At 38.5% G+C, this 14678-nt stretch overlaps 1 protein-coding gene across 3 annotated transcripts in view; it reads left to right on the forward strand.

Moving 5' to 3' along the window:
* The first annotated feature begins 651 nt into the window (after nt 1–651).
* Nucleotides 652–14678, forward strand: part of fbxo38 (F-box protein 38) — a 72844-nt gene continuing 58817 nt past the window's right edge. For 2 of the 3 annotated variants that reach the window (XM_072590919.1, XM_072590920.1), the window contains exons 1-7: nt 652–751; nt 3479–3647; nt 7933–8066; nt 11335–11498; nt 12933–13098; nt 13222–13359; nt 13557–13694. In XM_072590919.1, the coding sequence (XP_072447020.1) occupies nt 3520–3647; nt 7933–8066; nt 11335–11498; nt 12933–13098; nt 13222–13359; nt 13557–13694 (868 nt within the window). In that variant the 5' untranslated portion in view covers nt 652–751; nt 3479–3519. Of the gene's footprint in view, nt 752–3478; nt 3648–7932; nt 8067–11334; nt 11499–12932; nt 13099–13221; nt 13360–13556; nt 13695–14678 lie in introns of those variants that run through there. The other variant, XM_072590921.1, reaches the window with a different exon arrangement.

Here is a 14678-nt window from a genome sequence, read left to right on the forward strand (position 1 = left end):
AATGTCTTGAATAGTCCTGCCTGTCCTTACTTTTATGTGGGCCCAATCAAGCCTACTCATGTGACTGCCTCCCCTACTTGCACTTCCCCTCTAACTTGGCACTAACTTCTCTGTGATCCTGGTCTGGGTCACAGCTGCTACCGGCCCTACAGGCTTGTGGTGTGATGTTGACAGGAGACAACACACCAGGAGTGTCCACTTTCACCTGTCAAGAAGGCCACCAAGTACCACATTGACAACACAATAATAATGGAGCTAGGCAAAAGTGAGGACTGCAGATGCTGGAAACCAGAGTTTAGATCAGAGTGCTACTGGAAAAGCACAGCTAGTCAGGCGGCATCCAAGGAGCAGGAAAATCCGCAGCAATTTCTGTGAAGAGCAGAAGCGGACTAGGCCGGCAGTCACGCAAGCGCAATGGGGACACGGCCAGCTAACAGACAGGCGCAGTGAGGACGATGCCGGCAGGCGCAGTACGGACGGCTTCCTTTGGGGTGGGGAGAATGACGACACCGGCAAGAATGCATGCGCACTGGGAGGGGGGAATGGCGGACAGGCGCAGATGATGATGCCGGCAAATACGCAAGCGCAGTAAGAACGGGACGGCTAACGGATAGGCGCAATTGCGATGATGTCGGCAGGCACGCAGGCGCAGTGGAGAAGGGGCCGGTGCGGGGTCTTGTGGGTCAGCTGGCGGATGTTGATGTCGCCGGGCTTGAGATCCCGGTCTAGCGGCGGTGTGACTGCGGCGCAGGTGAGCGACGGGAGGAAGGGGAAGAGTATCCAACCTGGTTACGCTGTTTCAATCCCCGATAGTGAGGTGTCTGAGGAACTCTAGCTTCATTTATTGCCCTCTGTCGCTGGGCCTTATGAGGCCCGGCCTCTCCCGCAGCTCGATCGGTCTTCCGGGGGCAGGGAAACCGTCTCCAGAACAGCTTCTGGGGTTTGAGAATCAGAATAACCGCACACACTGGTCCCCTCCTCGGAGGAATGAACACCCGGGCCAGTTTTTATTTTGCGTGTGTTTTGTTTTGTTGTCGGAAGATTCTCGTCCATTTGTTTTCAAGGAATCTTATTATGTGATCTGACAATATAGTCCCGTCTGGAGGGTTTTCAATTAATATTTTTCCTGTTCCGTATAAAAATATCAAACGAACATTTCCTGCACTTTTGAGCACAATTTCTTTCGTGTCCTCCTACAGCCACCATTTCGGGTCTCCATTTGAAATTATTCTATTATGGAATGATCAAGTCAACATTTTGAATTATGCTGGGTTTGACTAGAGATATGACATAATAGATTCTTGACTGCCTTAGAGTTCGCATCTGGTTTGATTGAATGTACTGATTCCTTGGTTGCAATGTGAATTAACTCTGAGACAAGTCCCCAATCCATATTGTTGGAACAATTCCTTGTGTAGGAAGAGGAAATTTGAAGTGATTGGCTTCTGTGTGGATGTGATACTAAAATGAACTTGTCAACTTATATTAAAAAGGTAATTTTAAAAATTACAGTCTTTGCTCTTCTTGTAGCTTTCAAAGTGTAACTTGTTCACCTTATTTTCATTTCTCACTTAATTTCCAAGTGATCTGGTATACTGTTATTTCTAGGGAATTTCCTGGTGTGGAAATGCTGGTGTTGCAGTGGGGTAGAGAAAATCAGAATCTCACATCAGTAGATTATTGTTCAACAGGTTTATTTAAAATCACAAACCTTTGGAGTGCTGCAGCTGTATCACCAATGAAGAAGCAGTGCTCTGATAGCTTGTATTTTGAATAAACCTGTTGGAGGATAACCTGGTGTCATGTGACTTCTGAATTTCCTGGTGCCTTTATTCCGTTGTCTGAAATTTGCCTGTCACTCAAAGTGACAAGAATGTGCTGTAAGTCACCCAGTCTTGGTTTTTTGGTGCAGAACAGGTGGTCGGAATAACATGAACAAGTCTTCCTAGCCATCAGTTTTCACATATCTGCTGTATTTATTCTAAGCTCCACTCCCGAGCAATCTCTGGTGTCCCAACTCACAATCAACTACTATAGAAGCTGCCACCGTTCACGTTTATATGACCAGCTCAAGTTTCAAATATCATGTCAAAGTGTAAATCTATAGTATTAAAAATAATCTATTATATTTGAGGAAAAAACTCAGCAGGTCACATGCATGGAGAGAAACAGTTAATGTTTTGAGTCCAATGACCTCTTCAGAATTCTTAAGCTTTTTTTGTTGTAGACATCAGAAATTACTCCCAGGTTAACACATTCTGTTGTAGAACATAACCATTCATTCTGCTCAACAGCCTTAAACTTAAAAGAAAATGCTGGACTAACTGCCAACCAAAATACTTGGGCAGATTTTGTTAAATCGAAGAGAATGCTTCCAGCCAGCGGACAGAATAGTTTTATCATGCATAATGTAGAATGAGAGGTTTATATGTATTTTAATATCATTAATTTTTTATTTGAATTTTGAATTAGTGATATACAACTTTCTGTGTGTGTCTCAAGGGTTTAATGATAAACTTCTGAGTATTTCTGTAGCCATGATTACTTATTTTAAAACCGTATGGTCGAGAAGTAACCTCTAGGACTAATGATGTTTTTGTTTACATTTTGGAGAGTTTACGATTGATCAAGGTGAACAATTGGTGCCTCAAGGTTTCAGTTGGAAGCTTCTGGACTTGTTTTCCCTAAGCTTAAACCAAACCCAAAGTTTAAGAAAAAGAGTTTATCTTTTTTAGTTTGGGGCAGTTCTGCAAAATTTTGATGAAGATTGATTTGTAAAGCAGTGTTCCAGAGAAAGGGAAAAAATAGTAAAAATAAATTATCTTTAGAGCAAGGAGTTTAGTAGTAGTCGCTGATCAGAAGTGTTTGGTTAGTACCTGAAGAGATTATTTGAGCTAAGAATGTTTAGGCTCATGTGTATGACAGCTCTGGGAAAAGAAGGTTTTCCAGATTGGGACTTGCAGGCACAGTTAAATTCAACATATTGAGTTGTTAGAGAAAGTGTTTTTCTTTGGTGTGATTATTGTGCAAGGGGTGTCGTGAGGGTACTGATAGAACCATAAAGCAGTGTTGTTTGGGCCATTGATGTGATTATAATTTGTCTGTTTCAAAATTTTTAAATTTGTGTTATATGTAATTAGATTTGATCTACACTATTTTACCTTCACTTCTGGTGCTTAATAAACTTCTGTTTTATTGTTAAAACCAAATCTCCAACATTGTGCTTATGTTTCAGTATGCCTTGTTAAACAAAAACACAATGTGAATAAACCAGACTTCAGACATGGGATCTGACCTATCCAGTAATAATATTAGCTGGGATCATAATACATGTATAATGAAATTTGGGTTCTAGTTCCAAACATGTCAAACTAACATTGTACTATCTAATGACAAATTGAATTTAGAAATATTAGAATTCTTGAAGAAGCTAGTTGATTATTAATGAAAATATAATTTGATATATTTGAACTGCCAGTAACTTTACGAAGGCGTGCACTTCGTAAGCACGTGCTGAAGATGGGACCTCGACGGAAAAGCATCAAGAAGTGCTCAAGTGTGAATGAAGGAGGGGAAGCTGTAAAGGAAGATGAGCAGAGGGACTACATGAATCAGTTTTCACATGAAGTTTTATGTCATATATTCAGGTTTGTATATTTTAAATTATTCTTAAGCATATCACTGTAGTGGGGAAACCAATTCATATGTGTTTGACTTTATGTCTGTCTTTGTTTTCTTTGCACGCAATATCAATGGAATTTTTTTTTTGAAAATCTGGGAAGAAATCCTATAACTTCCACAAATAATTCCTTGATTTATTAAGTATGCCTTATAATGCAGAGCACTGAAGGGGATTGGAGAAGGAATGAAAGGAAAGCAGAATCTCCATTGTGCCTATGAAAATGTACTTCCCATTCATTTTTGTGCCAATGGTAAGGAAAATGCTGAAGATGTCGCACAGATTCTGCAGAGTGTTATAGACCAATTAAGTGAGTGAGCAAACCTTTGGAGTGTAATGTGGGATGTTGAGGTTATGTGCTTTGTTAGGAAGAATACAGGAGTCAAACATTGCTTAAATGGAGAAAGACTGCAAAAAACTCAGCAAATAATAGGAAGGCAAATGGAAAATTGAACTTTATTTCAAAGGGACTAGAATAGAGTCATAGAGATGTACAGCTTTGGTCCAACCCGTCCATGCTGAACACATATCCTAAATTAATTTAGACAAATTTGCCAGCATTTGGGCCATATCCCTCTAAACCCTTCCTATTCACATACCAACCCAGATGCCTTTTAAATGTTGTAATTGTACGAGCCTCCATGATCTCTTCTGGCAGTTCGCTCTATACAAGCAATGTCCTCTGCTTGAAAAAGCTGCCCTTGGAACCCTTTTAAATCTTTTCCTTCTCATCCTAAATCTAGTTTTGGACTCCCCTCCTTTGGAGAAAAAAATCTGTTCACCCTGTCCATGTCCCTTATGATTTTATAAACTTCTTTAAAGTCATCCCTCAGCCTTCAATGCTCCAGGGAAAATAGCCCCAGCCTTTTCAGCCTCTTCCTGTCATTCAAACCCTTCAACCCTGGCAATATTATTATAAATCTTTTCTAAACCCTTTCAAGTTTCACAATATTTTTCAATTTTCAATAATTTTGGGAGACCAAAATTAAACAGTGTTGTATAAATAGGGAATTCTTGCTAAGGGTATACAAACAAATTTGGAGCATAGAAGATAGGAATAGGAGGAGGCCATTTGAGCCTGCTATGCCATTCATCACAATCATGGCTGATCATCCAACTCAATAGCCTAATCCTGGTTTCTCCCCATAAGCTTTGATCCTGTTCACCTCAATTGCTATATCTCGCTGCCCCTTGAATGCATTCAATGGTTGGCATCAACTGGGTGAAGAAATAACTCCTCATCGCCATCCTAAATGGTCCAGCCCAAATCCTCAGACTGTGACCCCTGGTTCTGCCCTGTCTAGCTCTGTTACAATTTTATAAATGTCTGTGAGATAACCCTTCACTTGTTTGAACTCCAGCAAAAATAATCTTAACCTAGTCAATCTGTCCTCATATGTCAGGCCCTGGAATCAGCCTGGTGAACATTCAGAGCACTCTCTCAAGAGCAAGAGCATCCTTCCTCAGAAAAGGAGACCACAACTGCTCTCAATATTCTAGGTGTAGCCTTACCAAGGACCTCATCCTTGCTCCTGAAACCTCCTGCAATGAAGGCCAACATACCATTGACCTTCTTTACCGCCTGCTGCACCTGCATGCTTACCTTCAACGACTGATTTACAAGGAGACCCAGATCCCAATTTTCAATAATTTTGGGAGACGCCTCTCTGAATTTATAGCCATTCAAGTAGTAATCTGCTTTCTTGTTTTTGCTTCCAAACTGAATAACCTCAGACTTATCCAAATTATACTGCATCTGCCATTGATTTGCCCACTCACCCATCCTGTTCAGATCATGTTGAAGGACCTCTGTATCCTCATCACAGTTCAGCCTCCCACCCAACTTGATAGCATCTGCAAACTTTGAGATGTTACATTTTGTTCCTTCATCCAACTCATTAATATATATTGTGAATAGCTGGGGTCCTAGCACCGATCCCTGTGCCGTCCCACTAGATACTGCCTGCCAATTTGAAAAGGCCCCATTAATTCCTACTCTTTGTTTCCTCTCTGCCAACCATCTCAGTTTTCTATCCATCTCAGTACACTTCCCCTAATCCCATGCTTTTCACCTTACACAATAATCTGTTATGGGGGACTGCGTCAAGCATTTTCTGAAAGTTCAAATGCTTGAATACAAGGCTCTGGTTGGACATCAGCTGGAAAATTGTGAACAGTTTTGAGCTTTATATCTCAGGAAAGGTATCCTGTCATTGGAACCAGTCCAGAGAAGGTTTATTAGGTTGACCCTTGGTAAGGAGAGACCTTCTCATGGGGAGAGGTTGAGTAGGTTTGACCTACACATTGAAAATTAGAAGAATGAGAAATGTATGTTTCAGTAAGGACACGATTCTTGGGGAACTTGACAGGATAGCGGCAGAGACTTTGTTTCCCATTGTGAGAGGGTCTTGGACCAGAAAGGATATTCTCCGAGAAAGTGAAGCCCCTAAGAGTAGAGTCTTAGAGTAGGGAATTACTGTGCAATTCATTACCTCAGCAGGCTATAGAGACTGAGTTGTTAAGTTTACTTGAGGCCGAGGACAAATTTTTAATTGGAAAGAGAATTCCTAGTTGTAGATTATTAGATTAGCCATAATTTCACTGAATGCAGGAACAAACTCAACAGACTACTTCTGCTCCTATGCCTTATGGTCTGAAGGTATAGTATACGCAGCAGATTGAGTTTTGCTCAAGTGTGTGAATTGCGTTCTGTTTCTGTCTCTCTTGTTTTATAAAATGTAGGCATGTATTAAGTAAAATATGTTTTCAAATGAAGTGCCCAGCATTCCATCATTGTCGCTTCTGCTCTATTATTTATGCAACAGTAAACCAAAACCATGGAATTAGCTTTCTCATATGCTAATGACATGAGCTCACAATGCACCTCTTGATAATGTAGCTGTCTCAGCGACCAATGACCAGTCTGACATTAAGACCGGAATGTGATCAAGTTAATTGCAGCTAGACAAATATTTAAGATAGTGGAACATATTGTGTGGGGAAAAACCAGCAAAGGTACGATTTCCTCTTTGCAAATTCCAGAATTTTATAGTCTTTAATTTGATTGATATTAAGCTATGTCCTGTCAACACTACCGTGTTTCCCCAACCAGAATTTCACTTTTCAAGTGGATTACTTTAGTGTTCTTGTCAGCTTCCCCATTCCATTCAGTTATAAACTGGCAGTGCTCATCAGCTTCCCCTTATCAATATTCTTAATTAGCACCATTAACATCCTGTCTTCTCCCAAAAAGTTCGTTCTAAAATGTCTCCTTACTATAGCTTATTCTTGCCTCCAGTTCTGTGTCCTTCTACATATCGTATATCTTCCAACATTTTTCTTCACCTTTTTATAATAAAAGATGCTGTCTTCCTTTGTTTTCAAAAGCTAAGACCTTGATCTTCAGTTTTGCTTTCAAGATCAGAGATTTTCTTCACTCCCTCCTGGGCTTGGTTTCTACACAGCTAACTTCCTCTAAAGCATTCTGAGCTTATGTAACCTTTACTTAAGAAAGTTGTTCACTGATCAATAGTTTGGTTACTCACTCATTTGCCTTATCATTGAATTTGCTTGTTTGGCTTCAATCTTTCTCCATTCTCATCTTCCAATCATATTTGTTTTCCCAATATTCAAAGTCATTTGTCAATACTCCCTCTAGCTTACAACTGCTCGTTATAATAGTAACGCAATTATGAATCCCTACAGGCCATTCAGCCCATCAAGTCCGCACTGACTTTATGAAGAGCATCCCCCCCCCAAATAACCCTGCATTTCTCCTGACCAACCACCTAACCTACATATTGTTGGACACTATGGACAATTTAGCATGGTCACTCCACATCTTTGGAATGTGGGAGCAAACCAGAGCACCTGGAGGAACCCCACGCAACAATTGCAACATTTAAGAGGCATTTGGATGGTTATTTGAATAGGAAGGGTTTGGAGGGATATGGCCAGGTGCTGGCAGGTGGGACTAGATTGGGTTGGGATATCTGGTCAGCATGGACGGGTTGGACCAAAGGGTCTGTTTCCATACTGTACATCTCTATGACTCTATGTAGAGAATGTACAAATTCCACACAGTCACCTGAGACTGGAATTGAACCCAGATCCCTGGTGCAGTGAGGCAGCAGTGTTTACTACTGAGCCATTGTGCTGTCCCTAGAATCCACAATCTGATTTTTCTCAGAAACTGTGTTATTGATATTGACCATATAAACATTATTTTCTGTGTCCCAATATCTTGTTTGCAGGTATCTTCCCCTACAGGATATCATGTGTATGGAATGTTTGTCCCGAAAGCTGAAGGAGGCAGTTACCGTATATATGCGAGTAGTGAAGGTGGTTGACCTATGTGCTGGCTGCTGGTGGGAGTACATGCCATCAGGTTAGTAAAGTAGAAAGATGAGTGTCATATATTTTGCAGTAATAGTGTCACTACATATGCTCTGAATGTTCAAGTGTACTTTACTTTTGTAATCAAGTAGGAGGCCTGTGACCTGTGGAGTGCCACAAGGATCGTTGCTGGGTCCACTACTTTTCATCATTTATATAAATGATTTGGATGTGATCATAAGAGGTACAGTTAGTAAGTTTGCTGATGACACTAAAATTGGAGGTGTAGTGGACAGTGAAGAAGGTTACCTCAGATTACAACGGGATCTTGATCAGATGGGCCACTGGGCTGAGGAGTGGCAGATGGAGTTAAATTTAGATAAATGAGAGGTGCTGCATTTTGGGAAAGCAAATCTTAACAGGACTTATACACCTAATGGTAAGGTCCTGGGGACTGTTGCTGAAAGAAGAGACCTTGGAGTACAGGTTCATAGCTCCTTGAAAGTGGAGGTAGATAGGAGAGTGAAGAAGGCGTTTGGTATGCTTTCCTTTATTGGTCAAAGTATTGAGTACAGGAGTTGGGAGGTCATGATGCGGTTGTACAGGATATTGGTTAGGCCACTCTTGGAATATTGTGTACAATTCTGGTCTCCTTCCTATCTGAAAGATGTTGTGAAACTTGAAAAGGTTCACAAAAGATTTACAAGGATGTTGCCAGGGTTGGAGGATTTGAGCTATCGGGAGAGGTTGAATAGGCTAGGGCTGTTTTCCCTGGAGCGTCAGAGGCTGAGAGGTGACCTTATCAAGGTTTATAAAATCATGAGGGGGCATGGATAGGATAAATATAAAAGAGACTTCAGGGGTAACTGTTTCCCGCAGAGAGTGGTACGTGTATGGAATGAGCTGCCAGAGGAAGTGGTGGAGGCTGGTACAATTGCAATGTTTAAAAGGCATTTTGATGGGTATATGAATAGGAAGGGTTTGGAGGGATCTGGGCCAGGTGCAGACAGGTGGGACTAGGTTGGATTGGGATATCTGGTCGGCGTGGACGAGTTGGACCGAAAGGTCTGTTTCTGTGCTGTACATCTCTATGACTCTAAGTAAAAATATACATCAGACATTAAGAAAGAAGATCTATTAACCGTCAGCTTCTCCTTGAAAGTTGTTTCAGTAGTTAAGAATTTAAAGTTCAGATTTCAACTTTGTGTGTAAACAATATGTGCTAATTAAATGCTCGCTGCTGCAATGGTTGACCTAGTCTCAAATTTCTGTTTCAAGGCAAATATCTGGATGGTATTTTAATGGTGTTAGTCATATGGTACAAAATGAGACCATTTAGTCTATTGCACATTCACCGTTGGGTGTGGATAGATAGCACTGGAGTATTTTACCTGACCAAGACATCATGAAGATATAGTTCAATTCTGTAAAATGTGCCTTGGAAATCAGGTAATAGAAAAACCGGCACTTTTGATACCCATACAAGTATTGAAGCATAATTAATTGAGTGTTAGTAGATTGTGTAGGAGGATCATTACTATAATCAAAGGAAGAATGTTGGTGCACCTTCGCAGTTATAAACACAGATTTCCAGAAGCTATTTCTTGGAGGACAGTTACAAGTTTCTCCCTTGGAGGATAGTGCTGTAATGTTCGACAATGATCTCTGATATGGATCAGCGAATACCAGACTCCCTTCCCAAGTCTATTATTAAGATAACCTAAGCCCTAATTTTTATATATTCTTACAACTCAGTTGAAAGGAAGCAAAAAGAAGAATGGCATAATTTTACTGTATTGAAATACTTCACAAGATGATTTATTATTTAACCACTAGTCATCAACTGTCTCAATATAGGCAGCATCCCATCAACACATCCTTGACAAAACCAAGGTGCTGATTTGTCTATTATTCTGATGTACTGTCTCTCTAGTCCAGGAGAAAGAAGGCCAAAAAAAACAATCTGCCATTTTAATTTAAGAGGAAGCCTTTCTAAGTCTTCACTCGAGCAGCAGCGAACTCTGTCTTTCGGCTCAAGCAAAATCCACCAACTAACTGAAAATGAAACCAAAATGCTGTTGGGTCTGGTATGAGCCTGACCCCGCCCACTCATTCTTTTGTCTTGCTTTTAAAAACAAACCACATAGAACTCAAAGCTGTTTGCCTTCTACCTGTCAGAAGACGACATTTCAGCATGACTGTGAAAGCACCCCTCTGCTTGAGAAACAGCACGGTATCTTAAAGGCACAGTATAGTCACATCTCCAGAAGGAAATTCTTATTGCTGCAAAGTAAAAGTTAATTCAGAGAAAGCACTAATTTTAAGAAATTATTGTTTTGCACTGTTTTATTTGAAACAAAGGATGAAAATACTGAATCTGAAGCCATAATCAATGAATGTGGAATACACAACCTGTCCTTTTAGGAAAAGGACAACAAGGTCTTCAGTTAGAAGAAAATAAAATAACTATTTAATGTCTTATAATGGATGCATATATACCATCCGGTTTAAATGTACTGCGAAAGTAGTAATTTTGCCCAAAATGCAGGAGAACCCTTAAGTAAAAGCATAGTACTGTCAATGCTGAAGATCTGAAATAAAATTAATGCTGCCAAAACTCAGGTCTAGCAGCATCTGTGGAGAGAGAAATAAAGTTAGTGTATCAAGTCAAAAGACTCTTCTTTAGAACTCAGGAGAACAAGCAGGCAAGTACTGCAAATAAAAGACCATAATTATCATTGAACTTTCTTTAACAGAGTCCAAAGTAATCTTATGCCCAGATCGCTCGCTGTGCTGTGGAAATAGTACTATTGCCTGTTCATGGCGAAACAAAGAATATCCAGGTAGCCGTTGGTACAAGTAGAAGAATACCAAATACCTATTGAGCTTCCTACTACAAATTCTTCTTTAAAATCCAGTAGGATGGATGGGTGAACCCACAAATGGATGAGCCAGCAGCCATAGCCATGCATCGTATCTGATTCAAACTAAAAGAATTACACACAAATTAATTTTCTTAACAACAAAGTTTCTATTTATTGTATCCAAACTGATTTTCTTAGCATTTCTGTATCTTAATCAGTAGCACACACTAATGTTCAAGTGCAAAGTATCTTAATGAGTAGTGAAGACATTTCTTAATTAGATGCACAGTATAGATTACAGTGTTCTTGAGAAATGTTTCTTGAGAAAATTGTTTATCGTTAAAATGGTTATCATTAAGTGGAAAATTGTTTATCATTAAAGAATACTTGAAGAGTATTCTAGTTTATGTTTGTGTGCTGGATAAATATAATTTTTTTGTGTGTCTTTAATACCAGGTTTCATTGATGCCAGTTTTTTAACACTATTGAAAAAAATGCCTGACTTGGAACAGCTGTATGGATTGCATCCCCGACACTTGGAACGACGGCGAGTCAGAGGGCACGTTGCATTCAGCATTCCTGGTGTACTTGAAGCTTTGCAAGCCTGCCCAAATCTATTGGCAAGTGAAATAAACATTCAACACGCTACTTAAAGATTAATTGCTTTTCATGTAGAAAAGTGTTTTGTTTTGAGCTTGGTGTACCAAGGACAAACATTGGGTTTAGTGATAAATAGATATTTATAATTTGTTTAGAATAGACAAATAGAATAGAATAGGTATTTGTTTACAGTTGATGTTGCATTAATTCTAAATTAGTGGCACGTCCCTAAATACAATATAACCGGAACTCTTGTAGGCATTTTTAATCAACCTCTCAGAGATGCTGTGAGACCTGAAACCTCTCTGTACTCTCAGAGCAGGTGGGACCTGAAACCACGCCTTTTGACCGAGAGGTAGGAACCCTACCACTGCACCACAAGAGCCCAAACCTTATTAAGCAAGTTTTTTAAAAAAAACACCAAAAGTATTTTATGATCTAGTAATCACATGTACTACTTTCTCTTAGTGAGAATGTTTAATGCAATAAAAAAAATCCAAACACAACACCCCAATATTATGTGTGCTATTGCACCTACATCCAATGAAATTAGTAGCATTCTCGATGCATCTAGTTGTCTTATATACATTTAATGGAGCAGTAGTGTTTAGCTTATGGAAGATGAAACATTTTTAAACCTAGACTATGTTGGCAGTTGTTTTAGTATTGGAAGTAATATTACAAGTTCTTGAATCAAGATTATATGCTAGTTCCAGATTTCATTATTCAGAAATAAAAATGGCTGGAAATACTCAGGTCAAATAATATCTGATGAAAGGTCATCAACCTGAAAAATTAATCCCATTTCTCTTTCCTTAGATACTGCTTGATCTATGGAGCATTTTCAGCATGTGTTAAATTTCAAATTTCTAACATCTGCTTTGTTTTACACACATTATTACTCAAACAATACAATTGTAGCTGGTTTACATTTTAATTTTGATTCCAGGAGCCAACTTTTAATTTATGCTGATTGCTTTGGTCTGCTGTTGTGTAAAGATAACTAAAGCTGCCAAAATTCAGATGCATGCTGAAAACTAATATGACGAGGCTTTATCATTTAGTTTACTACTATTGTCAAGACAAGTATTTTGAATAAACCACATCTACATTTCAAGAATATATCTTAATAGTTGATTTTATATTTCAGTATTAAGTAGTAAGGTGTAATAAGTTAATTGTTAGGTTCAAAATAATCCCAGCTAGATTAGTTATAACAAAAAGAAATTAGAAAAAGCTCAGATTCTCCACTGCAAAAGTTCCTGAATGAACTTCCCAGAAATTTGGTGAGAAATTGCATTAATTTAAGTAAGTTCAATTGTATAATCTAGTTTCAAGAATTTTATATTTATATTTCGGGACTATGCAAATCTGTAAATTTAGTGAGCTCTCTGGCTGTTAAGTAAAATATGAAATTCTTGTTTCCTCAGTACCTTTATCATTTTTTTTGGTAGGGTGTAGAAACTTCCCATTTAGAATTAGTAGAAGCCATCTGGAATTACATGCCACAGGTCCAGATCTTGGGAAAGTTTCGAAATCGTAATGGTGCTTTCCCAATCCCTCCAGAAAACAAACTAACAATTCCAGTAGGAGTCAAGATACAAACACTCCATCTGGTTGGTAAGCAGAGTTTTATGCATTTGGTTTGCAGTGGAGAAAAAAGGGATTTTAGTTTCAAAATCTCTTGGCTGAAATGTTCCTGTTATTTTGAATTGATTTAGTTTAAATTTCTTTTTCTTTTAGGAGTGAATGTTCCTGAAATTCCTTGTGTCCCAATGTTGAGACACCTGTATTTGCAATGGGTTCGACTAACCAAACCTCAGCCTTTTAAAGACTTTCTGTGTGTCAGTTTACGCACTTTTGTAATGCGGAATTGTGCAGGTACAAAAGAAGAGTATTTTCAACATAGATGCTGTTATGCAAATAAATTGGTTATTTCTTTAAGCCATTTTTTCTTCATAAAATGCGCTATACTTGCACTTTTTTTAAACCACATGTAGTCAGAAATAGAGCATGATTTGTGCTTACAAAATGAGGAATATTTTTAACAAATACGTTTGATATGTTGCATTTTGTAGGTCCCACCAATTCCTTAAAGTATGTTCCACTAGTGACTGGGTTAGCTTCAGCCAGGAACTTGGAGCATTTGGAACTAGTTCGTGTACCTTTTCTTGGAGGATTGATTCAACATGTAGTTGAAGACAGCTCCAGATCAGGTATGTGACTTTTCATTATGCTTGAGAATAGGTTAATATGACAAGTTTTGATTTAGTGGCTGCATTTTTTTTCAATAAAAAGAAGTTATTGGATGTTGCCAGTCATTTCAAACCAAATTTTTGCACTGATCTTCTTTTTGAATGTGACGAGTTTGTAATAGTTGCCTGTCAATAACAGCTTTGAAGGGAAGTCTAGCACCAAACTTTCAAATCTGTACAAAATTCATGGTTGACCTATTTTTATTTGACAGTGCCTTTTTGAATTTTGTAAATCAATAAACTAAAAACCAGGAGGTCAGGCAAACTTTTGTGGAGTATAAAACAAGGGCAGTTATATTAGATTGAATAGTCAGAAAATCTTGAGTTTCAGGTTTGTAACTTGAAGAACTGTACTAATATTCTATAAAAACATTTGGCATGAATTACTTCAGGAGTAGTGCAGAATAGGTGACTGCCCATTATTACATCCTTTCCATTTTTCTTTGTTTGCATGGAATGTATTTTTTTAAAAGTTGATCTGTTGTTTATCTTTCTTTTGCATCTTTGATGTATTCCATTTTTCTTAAAATAAATCCTTTGAAATTTAACACTAGTCGCAATCTTGTATTTTTATCCAAGTTAGTAAGACTACTATAAATATACAATATTAATGTTAGATTATCTTCATTCTCCATTTACATAATAAATTCACTTTTGCATTAAATGAAGTCTCACATGATGCTCTACAGCTCTTGAAGATTGAAGTGAGATTTGTGGAGACGTAAGCTAGTCCAGTACATAAAAGCAACTACTCAGAAGGATCTGTTGTCCATTTATCCAGGTGCATAGATGGAATTTGACTGAGAGTGAACTAAGAACTAAAATGATCTAGGGTCGAAAGGTTAGAAAGACCTGATCAAAAAAAAAGAATATAAATAGCTGAACCGGTACTTATGCTTATGTTGAATTGGCCCTTTTTAAAAAAACAAAATTTTCTTAATATAG

The sequence above is a fragment of the Chiloscyllium punctatum genome, chromosome 20 (assembly GCF_047496795.1).
Source record: "Chiloscyllium punctatum isolate Juve2018m chromosome 20, sChiPun1.3, whole genome shotgun sequence".
Classification (NCBI taxonomy): Eukaryota; Metazoa; Chordata; class Chondrichthyes; order Orectolobiformes; family Hemiscylliidae; genus Chiloscyllium; species Chiloscyllium punctatum.